The sequence below is a fragment of the Elgaria multicarinata genome, chromosome 2, assembly GCF_023053635.1.
Source record: "Elgaria multicarinata webbii isolate HBS135686 ecotype San Diego chromosome 2, rElgMul1.1.pri, whole genome shotgun sequence".
Taxonomy (NCBI): domain Eukaryota; kingdom Metazoa; phylum Chordata; class Lepidosauria; order Squamata; family Anguidae; genus Elgaria; species Elgaria multicarinata.
In genome coordinates, this window is record NC_086172.1 from 166,120,671 (window position 1) to 166,134,673 (window position 14,003).

The following is a 14,003-nucleotide window of genomic DNA, read 5'->3' on the forward strand; positions in this document are numbered from 1 at the left end:
TACATCACTGAATCTATAAAAACATTTCATAAGGTAATTTGCGTTTTCAGAATTTTAGGGATTTTGAACTATACCAGTTTAAATTTTGATGACATGCTTCAGCACCTCTTGGACCACACAGTTGGGAAACCATCGCCTTAAGATACCAATGGATCTGTTAGCATTAGTCAGCACAAATGGGCAACATCCCACCGAATTAAAAAGTTTTGGGTTTTTTACAAACAAAATGGCCCTCTGTAGCAGCTGTGGAATGCTAAAATTTAGCTTGCAAACAAGCCAAATTTAACACTTTCAGCACTACTGAGCACCTCGAACTGGTTTGTTGCCCAATTTCAGCAGCCTACCATCGATATTTTTTTTTTTTAAAAAAACTGAATGGTGCAGCCCGCCATGGGGAGTGGGTCCAAGAGATGAAAATGGCTTCAGACGTCCCACAGTCTCCCACCCCTGTCCTATGGCATCAGGAAGCTCATGTACAAGACGCCTGGATGAACAGTTTATTTTTCTTCTTCTTTATCATTCAACGTATTTTTAGAGCACCCTTCCAGCATATCAGCAGCGTACAACATAAAAGAAACCTAATGTCACAGTTTAATTTCATGAACTGTGTTGGTTGACACCACTTCTCACTGACGACCTAGGCTATGAAAAGAGTCATTTAAAATCTAAATCCATGCATTAGAGAACTATATTCCTGCCCTCGCTTGAAAGTACTGACAGGGACAGATGCTTGTGTATACGAAGCTCACATGCATAGAGTTCAAATGTATGTTTTCCTTTCTAATACCTGCTTTGCTGCAATAAAGATGTAGACTTATGCTGTTAAATTGCTGAGTGTTTAGGAGAGTTAAACCAACTTACCATCGCAAGCATAGCCCTGTCTAATCAATCCAACCATGAGGGAAGTGCAATGGCTGCACTGAGTAGGACTTGAAAAGGATTTGATACTGAGTTGATGAGCTTTAGGCTGAAATATAAATTCAGGATAAATCAGGTTGAAAGTTCATTGAAAAATCGACACATAGGATTAGAAACACAGGATTGAATTAGTTCCCAATTCAATAGACCTTGATTTGCTGGACTGGAAGTGCTCCTGATGCAGCCCTTATTTACTTGCAATGGGACTTATACAGGAGCCATTTCCTAGCGGACTGTGCACACACTGAGTTAAATAAAAAGAAAGTCCTACTTAGAGTAGACCCACTGAATGAAACTTAGATTAGTCATGACTAATTTAAGCCTCATTCATTGCAATAGGTCTACTCTAAGTAGGACATGTTGGATTTTATCCAATATATTTAGATTCTGCCTTGATACCAAAGTGCTTCTCGGAAGTAGAGCTTAGAAATACTTTGTTTTAAAATGACATTATTTTCAGATCCTAAACTCTGCTGCACACAGCCGATGGTACAACTCAAAGTTCTTAACACAGGCACAGGGGCTCCCTTGTCTCTTCACTAGGAGAAGAACTTGCCACTTATACTAGCCTAGTTACAGTTATCCATGCTCTGATAACCTCTCGTTTGGATTACTGCCTTTAAAACAGTCCGGAAACTTCAGCTGGTACAAAACAGGGCAGCCCGTTTATTAACAGGGACTGGCCAGTGAGACCACACCACGCCAGTCCTTTTATAACGTCACTGGCTGCAGTCCAGGTCCGGGCCCGATTCAAAGTGCTGGTACTAACATTCAAAGTACTAAACAGCTTGGGGCCAGGTTATTTGAAGCAACGCCTCCTCCCATATGTACCTGCCCGGACCTTAAGATCATCCACAGGGGTCCTTCTCCGTGAGCCACTGCCAAAGGAAGTGAGGCAGGTGGCTACTAGGAGGAGGGCTTTCTCTGCTGTGGCACCCCGGCTGTGGAACAAGCTCCCCAAAGAGGTTCGCCTGGCGCATGCACAGTACTCCTTCCATTGCAAGCTGAAGACCTTTTTATTTTCTCAGTATTTTAACACCTAATTTAACTTAAATTTAAACTGCTATTTTAATTCCGTATTTTAACCTATATCAATTTCTGCTGTGTGGTTTTATGCTGGTTGTGCTTTTTATATTGTATTTTGTATTTGTGTTTTTAGACTGTTGGTTGTTTTATTATGCTCTTCATGGTTTTAATTTTTGTGAACCGCTCAGAGAGCTTCGGCTATTGGGCGGTATACAAATGTAATAAATAAATAAATAAATAGGACGGGGGGGGGACATTGGCTGAGCTGGCACTACAGAAAATGCATCCACACAGTACAGGAGAAGTGTACAAGGAAAGTTTTCAGAAGGGGAAGTGACACAAGCTGCAATAGTATCACTGCTTTGTGCCTGCAGTGTTGGGACTACTGCAGTGTTGTGCCAGGCTGTACCTGTTATTAAGAATTTGATTGCACAAATAAAATGCAACTAGTAAATATTTTCCCTACCTCTGATATTTAAAGTCCACATAGAACAGGATGCTGCTTTAGGGAGGTTTTCTGCTTTGGGTGAGCTTTGATGAATTTTTTATGTCACTAAGTTTTGGGTTTCATTTGGAAGAAAATGTGTCTCTCCTTTGATTATTCTCTGGTTATTTCATTCTGCTCCTGGTTTTTACATTGCGTTGAAATTGGCTGCATTATGTTTTAGGTTTTTTTTTATTGCAAGTGATCAATCTGTCTGTCTTTAAAGCCCAGCATAAAATCATTCTGTCCCTCATGACTTTTTAAAATACATGTCACCTAAACAGGCCACAATTGTAACCTGAAATCAAATCAATTCTGACACACCAACAAAATTAAAGCAATGAACAACACATGTAGGTCTGCACAATTTGTGGTCCATCAGGCTAAACATAGCTCACAAGCGTGTTTCCCCTCACACCCATTTTTATAGTCTGAGGCAAACAGCAGAAACTGGAGGGTTGGTAAAGCCCTTTTTTGGCTGCCATAGAAGAACATAAGAAAAGCCCTGCTGGATCAGACCAAGGCTCCATCTACTCCAGCACTCTGTTCACACAGTGGCCAACCAGCCATCAGCCAGGGAACCACAAGCAGGACATAGTGCAACAGCACCCTCCCACCCATGTTCCTCAGCAACTGGTGTATATAGGCTTACTGCCGCTGATACTGGAGGTTGCACTTAGCCATCAGGACTATTAGTCATCGACAGCCTTCTCGTCCAGGAATTTATCCGACCCTCTTTTAAAGCCATCCAAATTGGCGGCCATCACCACATTTTTTTGGCTTGGTAGGTAACAAATTGTGCAGCAAAAATAATCCTAATCAATCAACGGGCAAACTCACACATGACCAAGCACACACACACACACACACACACACATACAGACATGACTAAACACACCGATGGATCATGTATGAAGCCACAATCTTTTTTTACACCCCTTCCCCTCCCACAGTTTTAAGCAAGACAAATCATCACGGCCCCCATACCTTTGGTACAGCTATGGACTGAATGGATTGAATGGTGGGGGAGGGAGCAGCAAGCGTCCTCTGAAGCCGAATTGGTTCCTGAATTGCAAAAAACTACAGTTGAGCAAGATTGAAGGCCTCTAGAATCCCATGTACATTTGCTCAGGCAATAAGGGTTTGAGTATCTTTTTCAAGGTTAGTAAGAGCCGATATTGCAAATGGCAGTGTCGTTCCTGATTTACTAGACTAGGTTTGCAGACCAGAAAGACTCATAGGAAAGCCTGCACTTTAGCAAGCAGCAGAAGGTGGACAAGTAAGAAAGCAGAGCTCAATGGTACGCTGGGAGCCAGGGAAAGGGAGCACATCAAATGGGGTTCACAAAGCATGTACACTGAAACACCGGCATGAGCGTAGAAAGGAACATGCTGTGAAGAGAGAAAGCATTTTCTTGTGGACTGATGACTATAACGTACATTTATAAGGGCTCCCCAAAGCGGTTTAGTCTGAGTAGTAAAAGAACAACAGCTGCTTACTTCTTGTTGTTGCTGCTGCTCTGTGCTCACAACAGACGTCGATGGCGAGACCTCTGCCTTGGGACCTGGTGCCTCCTGCTCACTGACAGAATTTGTCTGCAGAACGGGGTGGGTGGGGGGGGGGAAAGACCGTAAGCAAGTTAGCTTCCAATGACAGTACTCAAATAGTAGCGCAACAGCAAGGTCAACTGAGGCAAAACTGTCTGTCTGCTCAGAAGATGGAAAGAACACACGTCTGCACCAGGCAACGCTGAGCTAGTTAACACCGATGCTCTAAAAGCAATCCTTTCAAAGCAACAGCTAAATTGTACAAATGGACCTGGCGGCGGCTGAAAACCCCAAAATGCTGAAGTGTCACTTCTTTCTGAGATTAAGGTGAGGTCCTTGATGCTTGGCTTCCAAAGACTCTATGAAGGTTATTTCAAACTGATTGCAGGCACAGACGAAAGAAGCCAGACCTGCTTGGCATCTGTGTGTTTCCTTAAGAAATAAAATGGTGGTGTGGGGGCAATTACATAATTTGCTTTTTGAAATTCCTTAGAACTCTGTTAGGTAATTCACTTAACTTCACTCACACACATCACTACTCAGTGACTGGGTTCAGACAACACGATAACCAATGGTGGGTTGAATAGTCAATGGGGGTTAAATAGTCCATGGTGGGTTATTGCGTCATCTATCACGACTTTTTCACACCACGGTTGGTTATTTGGCTGAAATAAGCAACGCTGTGCAGAGTTGATTATTTGAGCAACCATTGGTTAGCATGTCATGCTACCACTGTTGACTATTTGGTCGCACACAGCTGGTTATTTTCGGCGACTACAGAGTCCCCTGGCAAGAGTGACCAAAGCAGCAGCTGCCACTCTAGTTCAGCTGGGAGAACTCGCAATGGCTGATGGGATACCAGTGGGAGGGGGATGTGTTAATCAAACACCCTGTTGACTAATAGCCAACTTGATGCTGGCCTTAATCCACACCACAGTTGATTATAATCATGCTGTGTGGGGAGTACTCCCTTGATAATCAACTTTGGCATTGACTATTAACCCACCATTGACTACTGTGTTGTCCGAATGCAGCCACTACCTTTGTGAAATAACAGATACTTGAGTTTTGATTCAAATTATAAATAGCAAAATATGGGCATTAGCACACACAGAGTTAAGGGATATTAGGGTGCCTTTTTTGGCATCGGAAAACAAATCTTTAGAAAAATGTGAATATTGTTAACAAAATGAGGTTTACATACTTTGGTGTTCTGAAATATTACACACACAGAACTGGGCTGGGAATATGCAGTTAGAGAAAGAAAGTCTTAGAAAGTAGATATATAAGTACATATAGCGTCCATTTTGCTGTTCATTTTATAACAAAGATTCAATATAACTAGTACAAACAGCTTGGGTCTCTGATACTACGTAGCTAAGTCAAGGATGTAAATTGCTCGACAAAAGCATATGGCACTTTTCATATACTTTACAACTGAAAGAGCAAGAATGAACTTCACTGTTCATCCTGCAAGGAAAAGGCTTTGTCAAAATTACAATTGGATCTTTTTCAAACATTTTCTTCTGACAATGTTTTATTGCATCAATTCAGGCATCATGCCAAATTATGGTTTCAGCTACCAACAGCTAGATCAGGCAAACCACATTTTAGGGCTGCTTTTGTTTTTCATCCTATTAGCACTCAGTTTATACCCATCTTCAAGGAACCACAGCCTCTAGAGATGAAGTACTGGTTATAACTGTAGTTTGTCCATTGAGTTATCAGGCGAAACCATAGTTATTTAAGATTTATAAACCACACCTTCATCTAAAAGGAAATTTATTTCAGGGCAGCGTATATAATAATCCCAATTATCAATAATAAAAAATTAAAACAAAAGAAATCGCATCAAAAAATTGAGAGGTGATAAAAAATATTCAACCAGCTAAAAATGATACAATAAATTCAATATGACTGGGCAAACAAAATCTTTTTCACTTGGTGCAGAAAAGCTTATAATATCAGTGCCAGTTGTACCTCCCTTGGGATGGGCATTCCAGAGACTGGGTGGGTGGGTGCTGCCAACTTCGAAAAGGCCCTCTTCTTTGTGGATGCCCAATGCACCTTTCCTACAGGTAGAATTTGTGTGAATGCTACAAGCCTTGGGAAGACTCCTTCCCACAATCTTGATAACTACTTTTAGGCCTGGAGCTCAGCTTTGCCAAGAATACAACTAATTTCCCCATCAAGGCATAACTCGGTGAAGGCTGGAACATCCCCGACTGGTGTTAATTATTAACAAATCCATTTGCTCAGCCAATTCCCCCCAAACTAGCTTGCGTTTTTGAATCTCTGTAGACCCCAGTAAACATGGCTTTGTGCGGTGTTATCCTCTTCAACAGTATCTGAGTGTAGACCTCTGGGTGGGAATCACCTTCTTAGCTGTAGATGCTCTATTTGCCAAAGTCTAAAGATTCCTTATAAGCGGGTGTGTGGGTCTTGTTGGAACATGTGTGGGTTTGTACATGGGTCTAAAGAGAGCACATCACATAACAGTTATGTGTATTTACTTGGAAGGATGCTCCACAGTGTTCAGTGGAGCTTATTCAGTGGAGAGCTAGTGTGGTGTAGTGGTTAAAGTGTTGGACCTGGAGTCTGGAGATGCGCGTTCTAGTCCCCACTTAGCCATGGAAGCTCACTGGGTGACTCTGGGCCAATCACAGACTCTCAGCCCAAACTACTTCACAGGGTTACTGTTGTAAGGATAAAATGGAGAGGAGGAGAATTATGTATGCCGCCTTGAGTTCCTTGGAGGGAAAAGGGCGGGATATAAATACAATAAATAAAATTCACAGGAAAGCATGCTTAGGATTGCAGCCATAGCTGACTAATCTGAAGTTTACAAGTCCGGGTATTTGTAGCTAAAAAAATGGAGATAATTGCAGATCATTTATTGATATGACCATGTACTCACTACTGTGAAAAACCAAACCAAAACAGCAGAAGGTGGTTGCAGTTACAGTTAGCATGTTAAAACAGAAGCAGACTGGAGGGGAAAACTACAGCACTATTTTATTATATTCTCAGGACATCACAATTGAATTACAAACACCAAATTCAGCTTGACAAGATTGATGCTATTTAACTTTGCATCACGTTACGTAAACCCCATGGGGTAAAGCTGGTGTTCAAGCACTTTACTTCGTGAGAATTCACTTCAACAGAACACACACACAAAATGCAGAGCCAAATTTGCTCTAGATAAATGTGCGTTTACAAAAGCTTGCTAGCTTACTCTCACCATATTTTTCTCCTTCCTCCTGCACAAGTTAAAGTCACTGTAAAATGTATTATTCATAACTTTTTCAAATTTATTTTTTTTAGTTAAAATGGTTTGTAGGCTGCCTTTAAGGGTGGAACTTTTTATTTTGCCTTTCCACTCATCAGCCCCCAAAGCAGCTCTTAACCAATAAAAACAAGAGAATTCAAATCAAATGAAATTGTCAAATCCATTAAAAAACAACAGACAGTCCGGTTTTAAGATGGCACTCAGCAAAGATTTCTATAGAGAGTGGTGCCTCCACAGGGAAAAACCCACCCTCATCTCTGAAGGCAAACAAACTTGGAATAGGGGTTCAGAAAAAGCTCTTACAAATTTAGTGTGGACCACAGATGCTGCTCTGCAAGGCCTCCCAAGCTGCAAGACCTGACTGGATCCAGAAGCATTCAACTGTAGAGTACATCATTATTAACAAGGTCATTTTTTTAACAGCTGAATGGATTTAGACCATCAGAAATCCAGACAGCTGCTAGATGAGTGAAAGTAAAGCTTGCAGACTCTTGTCAGTGTAAACTATACCAGCAATTTGGCTTCCTGAAATGCAGACCTGTCCAAAGAATATCAACTTCTGTTTTTGTGCCGTATAATATGCATGTTATCCGATCAATTTACAACAGGATTCTTTTAAAAATACATTGCTAGTTCTATTTATTTGGTTAATCTTCAGTATCATTAGAAAAACAACACAAGCTATAAAAAGGAAGGCAATTTTACACATATCGATCACAGATTAGGGAGGGAAAGCGATCAACATAAACTTACTTCTTCCCAAAAGACTAGCGGAGAAGATGCAGATAAGGAAGAAATTGAGTCCTTGTTGTAACAGATAGGAGAGGATAAAAATGATTATTTTCCCCCAACATACCATCAGAAGGTTCATTTGCAAACTAGCCAGATAGGTTAGCAATTTGGCAACAATTGGAGACTGAAAAGACAAAATTCTTCTGATGTTCTCAAATTGTGTGTGTTACAATTTTTTTTTAAAAAAAATCCTAACTATACACCTAAAAAATATTTGCAAATTAAATGCAGCCAATAAAAGATAACAGTGAAAACAACAGCTCTGACCCCCAAGTGGCCTCGGGGAAAGTTACCACCACTCAAGTCTCATTTTTCCATTGTAATATCAAAATACTGACCAGTCTTGGGGGTGATTGTGAGGCCAAACGAGGCAATGAACTTAAAAATAAAAGAATGCCTGCAATATACATACTAAACATTTCCTGCAGCTATATGCAACGAAGACTGATATTTGATCTTCATTAAAAATTTAACTCTCACCATAAAAGGCTTTTAAATCTAAGGTAGCAAAGATCTTTTTACTTTAAGCTGCAGATAACATCCAAGACTTGGCAGCAACTCCTGTTTGTTTTCCATTCAGTTTGTTTTCAAAGAAGCTGCAGTGTGGGTGGAGAGTAGCGTACAGCGCGTCCTTCTGCAACAGCAATAAACCAGCACCCACATTCTATGAGAAACAAGCAGCACAAGCGTCTGCTTTATTCATTCAGGCTACAGCCAATTTGTCTTTCCCTTGGCAACCAGCAAGCAGTTTGAAAAGGAAAGAAGGCAAGCCGGGAAGTCAGAAAGAAATGCGGTGTGCAAATGCTGCATAGGCACATCCATCAAGAGAAATAAACATTCACACAAATTATTCTCGCATATATCTTGTTTATCCTGCCCAATCGGCATGTTTTACAGAGCAAGCCTCTATGTCAATGGAAATCAAGAGTGTTTAACTAGACATGACTAATTACGTACGTCACTTTATGATGTTTCCCTTAAGGGAAGTGTGACATGTTGGCAAAGCGTCCAGTCCTCTGCAACTGGAATCTCATAAATATCAGAGATTCAGAGAGTAGGTGCGTCACATTCCAGCTCACATAAAAAAAAAAAAACCATACCAATATGTCCTAACCATTCTCCTGAAGACTCAAGTTCGGGCCCACAATTCCATAGGCAACTGCTGCAAATATGGCCAGCAAACAACAGGGCGGGACTGTTATTTCTTGCCCTGCTTGTGATCTTTCCTTGCATCTGGCTGGCAAATACTGGATTACATGAACCCCTTGATCTGATCCAACAGGGCAATTTTTAACATTCTTTGTTTTGTATGTGACGGCCTATCTAACCTTATCTACAACCAGCAGGTGAATTTCCATTCCAAATTTAGTGTCATATTCAAAGTGACACAAAAACACAAGACATTGATGAGCACAGCTTGTTTGCATTCAGTATCCTCAAGTGTGTTTAAGGAAACAAGTCAGAACTCATTAGTTTAAGTAGATGGCTTTACCAAGCATGGATAATACTATTTTCCCCCAATGTGTAGCTTCTCATCTTCAGTCACGTCACCTAAAAACTGAAGAGATTAACTCTTTCTCCTGTTAGCAAAACTTGGCAATTGGGGTTTGTCTGTCTACTTGGTTAGTGTAGCTTCAGGGGTGTGTTTGCAGTTTACTTTGCCCCTAATCCCTCCTTTATTACTTTAACACTGTCTTGTGTCCCTTTCCAAATGGAGGAAATAATTTGAACACGCATAGGTGAGTTCTCCTTTTCTCTAGCCTTAGTAGGAAATGGTTTGGCAGAGGATACTAGGAGGGGGATTTAGAAGGATCAAGTTAAAAACAAACAGACAACAGCCGTAGGGAACGAAAGTGAACAGAGGCTAAAGAAGCACAGAAATTTTGATAACGGGAGAAAAGAAACGAATATGGACCACAGAACAGGGAGTGTTTAACATCATCAGTCTTCCCTTTTTTTCTCCATTTGTTGCCTGCCATGACCTTTTTTTAAAACAACAACAACAACAACCCTGGGCTACCAATTAAAACGGTGCGTAACAGTACAAGGAAAAGAGGTAAGTCCCTGCCTCAAGGACCTTACAAATTGTTGTGGAACAGGAATCCTTGTTTTATGACCTGCTATTACCTATCAAGTAATCTTAATTGTTGTGAACCACCCAGAGAGCTTCGGCTATTGGGCAATATAAAAATAAAGTAAATAAATAAATAAGTCAGTAACAGATTGTTTTTCAAATGCACTCAGTAAGTTCAATGGTTGCTATGTAAAGAATCCTCATGCTTCACATGAATTTGTTACCTTCTAATTCACTGTGCATTTTCTCTGACTGTGTTCAGACAACACAATAGTCAATGGTAGGTTAATAGTCAACTCCATGGTTGATTATCAAGGGGGTACACCCCACAGGACATGATTTTAATCAACCATGGTGTTGATTAAGGCCACGGTGTGTTTGATTGTCACATCCCCCTCTGCCCCCCCTCAGTCCTCCCGTTGGCATCCCATCAGCCATTGTGAGTTCAGGACTAGAGCGGTAGGGGACTCTGTAGTCACTGAAAATAGCCAACAGTGTACAATGAAATAGTCAACAGTGCCCGACACATGACATGATAACCAATGATTGTTCAAATAATCAACTCTGTACAGTGTTGGTTATTTCTGTTGGTTATTTTGGCCGAATAACCAACCGTGGCGTGAAAAGTCCCAACGGATGACACAATAACCAACCGCCGTCACTGACTATTTAACCCACCATTGCTTATCATGTTGTCCGAAACCAGTCTCTGTGTAGTATTTGGCAAATGTCTGTAACCACATGCGCGCGCACACACACACACACACACACTAATACTCACTCTGAAGGTCAGATCATGCGCAAGAGGTGAAGTATTGAAGTACTCAAAAATGGAATCTTGGAAGTCTGAAAGTTTGAGACCTGGAAAACGGAAAATATAGTTAACTAAAACACATAATAATTCTGCTATTTTAAGTTATATGTTGTGTAAATTATTACCTGCATCCGTCCTGTATTTTTCCTCTAGCTTCTTCTTTAAAGCTTCAACTTCTTCCAAGAGTTCTCGATTTTTCACTTCAGATTCCTTTAGTTTGCTAAATGGTGAAATGGGGAACTTGAAACATTTGGAATGTCATAGAACAAAATACATTTCTATACCTTCGGTTTTTTCTTCAGTGGTTCTTCCCAACCCTTTTCAATCTTAGCTCTTCACACCTATCATGGAGGATAAAGCTATCAATGGCTACTAGTCATGGCGGCTATATATTTTATTTCCAGTATCAGAGGCAGTAGCCCTCTTGATACCCACCTCCAGGACACACAAGTGGGAGGAAGGTGCTGTTGCAATTATGTCTTGCTTCCAGATAGGAATCTGGTGGGCCAGTTTGGGAAGAGCATGCTAGACTAGATCCAGCAAGGCTCTACTTCTATTCTTCCTTTCCAGTTGTCTCAGTGACACGCAGGCCTTCAGATTAATTATATTCTGGAGTCGTAACTAGCTGAAGGTTTGCTCGTTAGGAGTTGGTTATCTATCAGAGGATATATAACTAACTCCTAATTTACTCAAAAGGCTGCAATCCTGCACACACTAATTTTCATCAATAAGTCTAACATACCAATACATGGAGTCAGGATTGCAGCTCATGAAAGTTAGCTTCTCAAGGCCAATTAACCCTCTCCCGTTCTCCCCACCCAAAAGGCTAACCAAAAAGCTGCCTGGCATATATTCAAATACCATTTCATGCAACTTGGGTCTCTTGGGTTATTCACTGATAGAACACATACTTTGCATGCAGAAGGTCCCAGGTTCAGCCCCCAGCATCTCTTATTGCAAAAAGGATCAGGCAGCACCCTGGGAGAGCTGCTGTCAGTTGGAGTAGACAGCGCAATGGGCTAGATAGACGACTATGTTAATAATAAATAATATGGTTCTTTGCAAATGGATTTTTAAATTAATTTGATTGCATGAGCTTATATTGGTATAGAACTGTATGTTTTATACTGTAGGAAGCCTTGGGAAGACTGCAGCCTTGAAATGCTAAAAAATGCATTTAACAACAACAGCATGCTCTGTGTGGTTTTCAAGTTTTCCATGTTCAGAGAAGTTCAGAGAACACTTAAGTGGGGTGGAAAGTTACACCCAAAGAAATGTCGTTTATGGATGAAACATTTTGCTCACTTCAGATAACATGTTAATATAAATCAATCACTGTCTGATTTACATTTACGTGTTATCTAAAGTGACCAAAATATACCGAGGGCAGAGATCTTCCAGGGCTTGACAAAAATAGAGAAGAGCCAAGTGACAAAAGGGTAACCCAAAAGCTCTAGCCTCAGGCTGCCAGGAGGGGACTGTCTAGGCTCCAGTGGTGAGCTTGCTACCTAAGGATACCACTAGGAAGAAATAGATTATCTATCTTGTCACCTCTTCTGCTATATCTTTCACCATCTTGATTCTACCCATCTTCTGCAGGGAACTGGGAAGAGGGCTGTTCCCTAGCCACTGTGTGAACAGAGCGCTGGACTAGATGGACCCTTGGTCTGATCCAGCATCAGGGCACTTCTCATGTTCAAAGAAGCAGCCACAGTGGGGGTAGGTGGTGATGGAGGAGATAGTGTAAGAGTCGTGGAGGGAGGGGAAGAGAATCAAGCAAGATGGGTTCCCTGCTTCCCCCTCGCACCATGAGCCTCTACAGATATATCATATACATGCATGCACCCTGAACAGTGGTGCAGACAAAAACCCCTGATCTCTTAATCAGTTAAGAGATCAGAAGCAGGACATGGGATTATATGCGTCATTCCCCAGCCCCTCCCATTCTCCCTGTCTTTATGCCAAAAGCTTTAACCACAGTTAAGGGTTATGCCTCTATGACCCTGTGTTAACCATGATTAATGATTAACCACTTTAATGGTGCTAAGAAAATTTACCCTGGATGAGGAAGAAGCCCACAACACCCCATTTCTGTACCTGACTTGCACAGGATCTCAAGGGCTATAGAGGTTCAGCATGCCCAGAAAAACTTATATTTAACTTTCGTTCTTTGACCTAGATGGCGTATCTCAAACTGTGTTTTAAACTGTCCTTAGTTTCAAAAGAAGTTTGCCATGCAGCACGAGGGACTAATATCCAAAAATCCTTTGGGCATGGAAACTAGTTGTGTGGTTCTTTGGATCCAGGCCATTACACATAGCCCTTCGGGTTAGTTATTTCAGTTCTTAGGCTCCCCAGAACGTATTTAATTTTTCAAACATTTCACAACATGCATTAAAAACACAATTACATAAAAAATGGGCTCTTCCAGAAAGCTGCATATTGTACTTTACTCCTCCACTTGGAAATCAATGGGAAAGAGGCAAAAGGAAGATATCAAACAATACCTTTCGAAGGACAGGTTGGCATCTTTAACTCTCCTTAATTCTTCCTGCACTAGCTGCTTGGCACGTATTTCAGCATCGAGAGCAGACTGCAATTCCAGCCTTGCTGACATATCCAACTTCTGGCTACGCCTTACTTTCCAGAGTGGATCCTATTGCAGTAAGCAGACGTTAATACCACTAAAGAATTTATTACATGTTTAAATATTAAAGCTACGGAAAAGCTTCACTCGAATTCATCGTCATTGGCAAAATGGTGGTGGCGATCTTAAAAGAGGACTGTATTCAGTGAAGAGCAATTGTAATGAACTGCATTCCAACTTAATGATTGAAAGACAGTGAAATCCTATACATGACCTCAGTGGGACTTACTCCCAGGTACAGTCTGACAGCCCAAAAAACACAAACGGGGCAATGTTACACTGAAAGCAAACGTTGACTGAAAGAATCCCCAGAAAATGCACTGATCAAGATACAGCCCTTGAAGGCTCTTGGTAGGATGGCAGGCAGGGTGTGAATACAAAAACAAATAAAGCCAGGAGAAATTTAAAA

At 41.1% G+C, this 14,003-nt stretch overlaps 1 protein-coding gene across 4 annotated transcripts in view; it reads right to left on the minus strand.

Annotated features, from left to right (window-relative positions):
• The window catches only part of CDC42BPB (CDC42 binding protein kinase beta), a 127,518-nt gene that overhangs the window by 31,078 nt on the left and 82,437 nt on the right, over positions 1 to 14,003 (minus strand). For 3 of the 4 annotated variants that reach the window (XM_063118079.1, XM_063118078.1, XM_063118081.1), the window contains exons 19-24: positions 13,455 to 13,603; positions 11,073 to 11,167; positions 10,915 to 10,994; positions 3,928 to 4,023; positions 3,416 to 3,493; positions 862 to 967 (exon numbers count right to left, since the gene is read on the minus strand). In XM_063118079.1, coding sequence (XP_062974149.1) covers positions 862 to 967; positions 3,416 to 3,493; positions 3,928 to 4,023; positions 10,915 to 10,994; positions 11,073 to 11,167; positions 13,455 to 13,603 — 604 coding nt within the window. Of the gene's footprint in view, positions 1 to 861; positions 968 to 3,415; positions 3,494 to 3,917; positions 4,024 to 10,914; positions 10,995 to 11,072; positions 11,168 to 13,454; positions 13,604 to 14,003 lie in introns of all 4 variants that reach the window. The other variant, XM_063118080.1, reaches the window with a different exon arrangement.